This window comes from Amyelois transitella, chromosome 9, assembly GCF_032362555.1.
Source record: "Amyelois transitella isolate CPQ chromosome 9, ilAmyTran1.1, whole genome shotgun sequence".
NCBI classification, from domain to species: Eukaryota; Metazoa; Arthropoda; class Insecta; order Lepidoptera; family Pyralidae; genus Amyelois; species Amyelois transitella.
In genome coordinates this window covers 9,946,807-9,953,008 of record NC_083512.1, presented here as the reverse complement: position 1 = coordinate 9,953,008, position 6,202 = coordinate 9,946,807, and the positions used below count along the sequence as shown (strand labels likewise).

At 33.9% G+C, this 6,202-nt stretch overlaps 1 protein-coding gene across 1 annotated transcript; it reads right to left on the bottom strand.

Moving 5' to 3' along the window:
* Positions 1-756: 756 nt before the first annotated feature.
* Positions 757-4,566, bottom strand: LOC106142854 (ubiquitin thioesterase Otu1). Its single transcript, XM_013344771.2, has 4 exons — positions 4,029-4,566; positions 2,606-2,778; positions 2,072-2,230; positions 757-1,725 (listed from the first exon to the last, which is right to left on the bottom strand). Exons 1-4 carry the CDS (start codon positions 4,417-4,419, stop codon positions 1,516-1,518), a joined length of 933 nt encoding a protein of 310 aa, XP_013200225.1. The 5' UTR covers positions 4,420-4,566; the 3' UTR covers positions 757-1,515.
* Positions 4,567-6,202: the final 1,636 nt, after the last annotated feature.

Here is a 6,202-nt window from a genome sequence, read left to right as displayed (position 1 = left end):
GCCTCCCGCCCCTTTTCTACCCTGTCGCCGCTAGCCGCGTCGAGCGCGGTAACCGTTACGCAAAAATAATCCCTATAGCATGATTCAGTATTTACGCGCAATGGCTTGCTAGCGTATTTCATTTCATGTATTAGTTTGGTGTTTCTATACCGATTTCGATGATTCTTTTTTTATTGAATAGGTACTTATATTAACTTTTAAGAATTATGAATGAGTGTGAGTGTTATTGGTATTATAAACATCAGAGTAAAGAAATATAATCAGAAATCTCCGAACTGCTAAGCTATTAGGAATTACACGTGTTATTGTGAGTCAACCATAAAAGATAGACTTATGCTGTCTTGAGATATTTTTTTAATAATTTTATGTAGAATATTTCCGTTGTACATGGTTTCGCTGTATCTTTAACCATTAAGGCTGCACACGCGACGGAAGCTTAAAAAATCAAGTAACTTCTCCCGTTTTCCCAACATTTCCTTTCACTGCTCTGCTCTTAGTGATTGTAGCGTAATGAAAAGTATACTATAACCTGCTCAGGAGTATGAAGAATAACTGTACCAAGTTTCGTTAAAATCCGTCAAGTAGTTTTTGTTTCTATAAAGAACATACAGACAGACAGACAGACAGACAAAAATTTTACTGATTGCATTTTTGGCATCAGTATCGATCACTTATCACCCCCTGATAGTTATTTTGAAAATATGTTCCATGTACAGAATTGACCTCTCTACAGATTTATTATAAGTATAGATTTCATAATTTCACAGCAAAGATACATAATATCAAATTTACAATTCTTTTATTGTCTATTCTGGAAGCGATTGCTTTAGCGACAGATCCGTCTTTGTTTATGAACCATTTCTCTTTTGTTATTGCTGTAAAAAAAAATATTTACTTGCTTGCTATTACATTCTCTGTGATGGCAAAGATAGAGAGTAGGTGACCACGAATCATTGTAATATGATTCGAAACGACCGAGATAAAATAAAGGTACATTACGTGCGCGTTTAATACCTATATTATTTATAAATAGTATAATGTAACGCGAAAGTTTAAAATCATTTATGAATTTACTTGGTTCAATAAATTGTATATAGCATATAAACATGGACAAAATTTAGAGGTTTTAATTGAATCACACCAAATTATGTACCCTTGAGTTTTGTGCGAGTATTTATTTTCTGTAATTAACAATATTTATTAGGATACAATTTTATTAATGCATCACGAAAACAGACAACCCCATTTTAATTAACTTGAGGATAATCTTGCCATATTGTGTAAAATGTAAAAAATTGACCTAATTAACTAACAGAGACCTTAAGGTGGTGCAGAGATAAAAAATATTTAGATAGTGCAACTACAAATTGAAACGTAATGAAATTATCTAAATTTAAAAACTAATTGAAACATGAACAGGCCCACGGCTGACAGTCCACAATTGAGCCTGTATACTATACGGGCATAATCCATCTTCTCGTTCAACGAAAACGCCTGTTCCAACTACAACTAATGCTAAACTTCACCAAAATTCGTATGCTTGGTTTCTTTCGCGTGTTTTTGAGCCTCTACTTGGCCGGTTAGGAACTTATCACACACCATACACTTTAGAGTAAATTTATTGAGGTCAGTGAACTGTCTAGAGGACTTGGCCTCGTGGGCTAACTGTTCGGCTTCTCTGTATATGTCCATGTCTTCAGCTGGGAACATAGTTTGAATACCACCCTGTAAGTTAATTTTAATTTATTACAAAAATTATCAAAAGTCTTTAAAAAAAAAACAAAGAAATCAATGCTGATATATGATGCCAAAGTCAACAAAATAATAATGAAAGTCATTGAACTTTATCAGTTTCTAAGAACAATAACTTCAGCATTGTGAAATATAATGTAGAATGAACAGTACAAAGGATTTCCTGAACAAAGAAATTTTATTTGTAAACTCTTTATTGTCCATACAAATGAACATGCAACTGTACAATTTTAATTTATGTTTATATTGTTTTATGCTATATACAAAGGGTAGAGCAGGCCAAAGCTAGTATAGTATTTAATAAACAACAAATACTTACATCAGACTGTTCTAAATACAGTGGATCATAGTGAACTCCATCGAATAGAAGAAAAACCCTTTGTCCGTAATTCTTGTCTTCGCCGAATCTATTTATAATTGCATTCAAAGTGTCCACTACTGCCATCTCTAATCCATAAAAACGGGATAAAATAGCCACCTGAAAATTATTTTTATATGATATTAATTTTTAATTCCAATTGCTATAAATCCAGATAATATTTAAAAAAAATTGTCATCAGTCATTAAAAAACTGAAAGGCCAGGGAAACAGCCAAAGTTTAGCTGCTTGGCTTAAGATTCAAATAGTGACAGGTTGCTAGCCCATCACCTAAAAGAAGAATCCCAAATATATAAACCTTACCCTTAATCACATTTTACAACATCCTGGAGAAAGAATCAAAATCATTTAAACAAAATGTGAGATAATCACAGACAAACATACATACACATACAGGTCTCTAAACGAAGAACTCGAAAGTATTCACATTTGGTGGTTTAAAAAGAAGAGAAAAGAAGAGAAGAAGAAGAGTTACCTCTATAGCACCTCCCCACGAACTAGGTTGCTGTATCCACAGGCAGTACTCTGCGTTTGGCCGTCCGAGCATAGCCTCATTGTATGTGTCTACATCACTCGCTACTTCCATCGCTATGATTTGACGCATGAGCGTGTGCACACTAGTGTCTACATTGCCATTAAGTACAAAACCTGTAATCGAAGAATTAACAGTTACATAAAAGGTAAAATTATTGGTTTGATTAAGAGTATGTGGATCTACAATTATTTCACTTAACTATCATAATAAAAATTTGCAAAATACTTTTTGTTCAAAGAAATTTTTTCAAGTTTTTAATGTTTAAAAAATCGGTTAAACTCTTGAAACGGGCCACCGCCGGAGAGGGGTGGGGAGGGGGCAGGGGGATGGGGGAGGGGTTAACACCCCCCCCTCCCGTGACCCCCCCTTGCCGGAAGCCTATAGTTTTTTTTTTACGAATTTTTAAAGTTTTCATATAAAAAGTGTGCTAAAGGTCATTAACCGCCAGATGGGCAAGGGGGGGGAAAGTCAGAAGGGATGAAAGGGATGAAGGTGAAGTAAACATAACCTAACCTATACGAGTACGTATAGGTTAGGTTATGTTTACTTCACCTTCATAGACAGACATATAGACAGTAGTCTATTATACTTTTTTACTCAGTTTGAACGCTCCGCTCGCTTCGCTCGCTCCGCTTTGGTGGTTTACACCAACCTAACCTAACCTAACCAAACCGAGTTTGATTTGTGACTAATATGTTTCTTTTCATTGCGGGGGGCTACCGCCCCCCGACCCCCCCGTGCGGGGGGGCTGCGCCCCCCTGCACCCCCTGCTGTCCGTTTACCGACAGCTACTTTCGAAGTCAGTAGATAAGATGACAGTAGCACATAACCAAAACGGCGGATTGCGTTCTGTTCATAGTTAGTGTCTTTTTTGTTTTTACTTTTAAGCAAAGTTTTTGACTATATTTTTAGTGCTAAAATATATTAATTAATGTGTTGTACATGTTTAATGGACAAATTAATTATTTAATACTAAATTTACACAGTTTACAATGACAAACCGAAAATATTGCGTTGTTTAGTGCAATTTTTAAGATTTTCAAAAATTCGTATAAAAAAAAGGGGGGGCTTCCGGCAAAAAAAAATACTTGGGGGGGGTCATACAAACCCTCCCCCACCCTCCCCACCCCCTCCCCAACCTCTCTGGCGGTGGCCCGTTTTAAGAGTTGAGCCAAAAAATCTGTAAGACCAATGTCTTACAATAGTTCCTATTAAAGTTAAGCTTAATAAAAATCTTATAAGAAATCAATAAACCCTACATCCTTCGTGCTTCAGCTAATCTGTAAAGCTGGAGTTTGTACTTAAGTAATATAAAAAGGGAATACTAAACCAAAATAATTAAAATACTTTTATAAATAATTACCTATACTTGTGAAAAGACAAGAATTGTCTGATGGGACCACTTTTTTCATGAGAATTCCAGGTCTGCAAGGTCCTATCGTTTCATGAGACGCCACACCATTTTCCACAGGCTTGGTGGGCTGGCTAGTCTCTGGTTTCGTAACTGCCCCAACTTTCTCTTCCACAATCAAAGTCTCTCCTGTTTTTAAACCTATTTCACATATTTTCTTCTCATCGTCACTTATATCCAATGGCTTTGGTGGATATCCTATAAGCACGCAAATCCTTTCGCATCCAACGTCCGCTATACTAGACAAAAACAGTTTGAGTTCACCCACAGTACTATCAGAGGTCAAATCTTTTAATATCTGCTGTCCATTTTTGCTTTTGACCTTAAAAGCCACTGCCGTCATTTTTGTAAATAATTTTAATGATTGCAAAATGTATGTGCGATTATAATAATCCTTACAAAGGAAATCTAATTGGGTTAATAAAACTGACGCCACAAAACGAAATAAATAAATAAATTACGTGAACTCTTCGCGTTGCGTGAATTTGGATTAGAATGACTTTTTGAAAATGACATCATTTTGACAAAATGACATTGACATCAGTCGTGCACCATTCAGTCAGAGGACAAAAATGTTAGGAAGATTTGATATTTCGATACAATATTGCCATAATCTATTGAATTTTCCCAAAACCTGTTCTGTAAAAGAGGATTTTCAAACCTAAACTTGAACGGAGTTCGATCTCGGTGTACCCTGGCATGTGGCACGGTAAGCTAGCTACTAAGATACGACAACTAGTGGATAATTACCCTTATAAGCGGAAAGTATCTACATATTGCTATATTATATTTGCATAATAAATAAATCGTTATGATCTTGATTATCTAGGTAAACTGACCAAGAATCTTACGATGGGGCAAAAATATCATGAAGGAACGCAGTTTTAAGTCTCGAAAAGACTGACTTAAAAAAGGAGGTTCTCAATTAGACCTTATTTTGTTTTATTTATGTTAGGTATCGTATTTATAATCCGATTCGAAAAATAATTTTTGCATTCAAGAGAGTAGAGTATCTGTGTGGTTTCATAGAAATTGGTTAATCGGTGAAATTGGTTAATATTTAGAAGATATTCCAGGGAACACCTCGAAAATCAACAGAATAAGTTCTAAAGCTAAGTTATCATGTAAATAGTGGTGTTAAAATTGATCTTGGTTTGATTTTGGGAAATTGACGGTGGGACTTTATGATGATAAAAGTAAAACTGCACTTGCTTAAATATAACACTGAACTGTAATAACTGATTAAGGTAGTTTGACAATACAATTAAGATCTATTGATGAACTTTACTAATATGAACTACAATGGACTGATATTTCATAACAAATATGCTTTTTTGAACAACATCTGACTTGACATTCTATTTTGGTTTTTCTTTTTTTCTAAGTGGCCAGTATCAGTCATGAATGTTTCAATAAGTGGTATAATATGACAAGGCCTCTTCTAACAAGGAAAAGGAATGACCATAATACGAATTTATCTCACTCAGTGACTAGTAGAATAGGATAGAATTTAATTTCTAGGATTTCTTTTGAAGCAGAAGATAGGTAAATCTAGATAGGAAAAATTAAACAATGAAGACTTTTTCGCATATTTTAATAAAAATAACATTCCTACGTATAAATATTTTTATCTTAAATACAAAATGCTAGATCAATAATTTCACGTCATTTACAATTACTAAGTATCCATTTTGGCACGTGAAAATAATATAACTTAAGTATTTCTATAAGCATTACCTACCATATTTTGAAATAATCACGAAAATAAATTGATATAAAACTGCGAACTATTCAGTTGTTCGTGTACCTACTTACCCTTAAAGACAAATGTACACTATAAGCACAATTTATATAAATTAATAAAAATTACAACAAGTGTAAAAAATATGAAAGAAAATTAAAAAAATCTGCTTGAATGACTGAAATGTTATTAAAATAATGAATTACTTCTTACCCATGAAACATAATTCAAATCAAATCATTGCTTCTAAATCATAACCAGCAAAGATATTATTACTATCCTGTAGATTTTTTTCAACTTTCAAATCAAATCATTGCTTCGTAATCATAACCAGCAAAGATATTATTACTATCCTGTAGATTTTTTTAACTACAAATTGTATTCT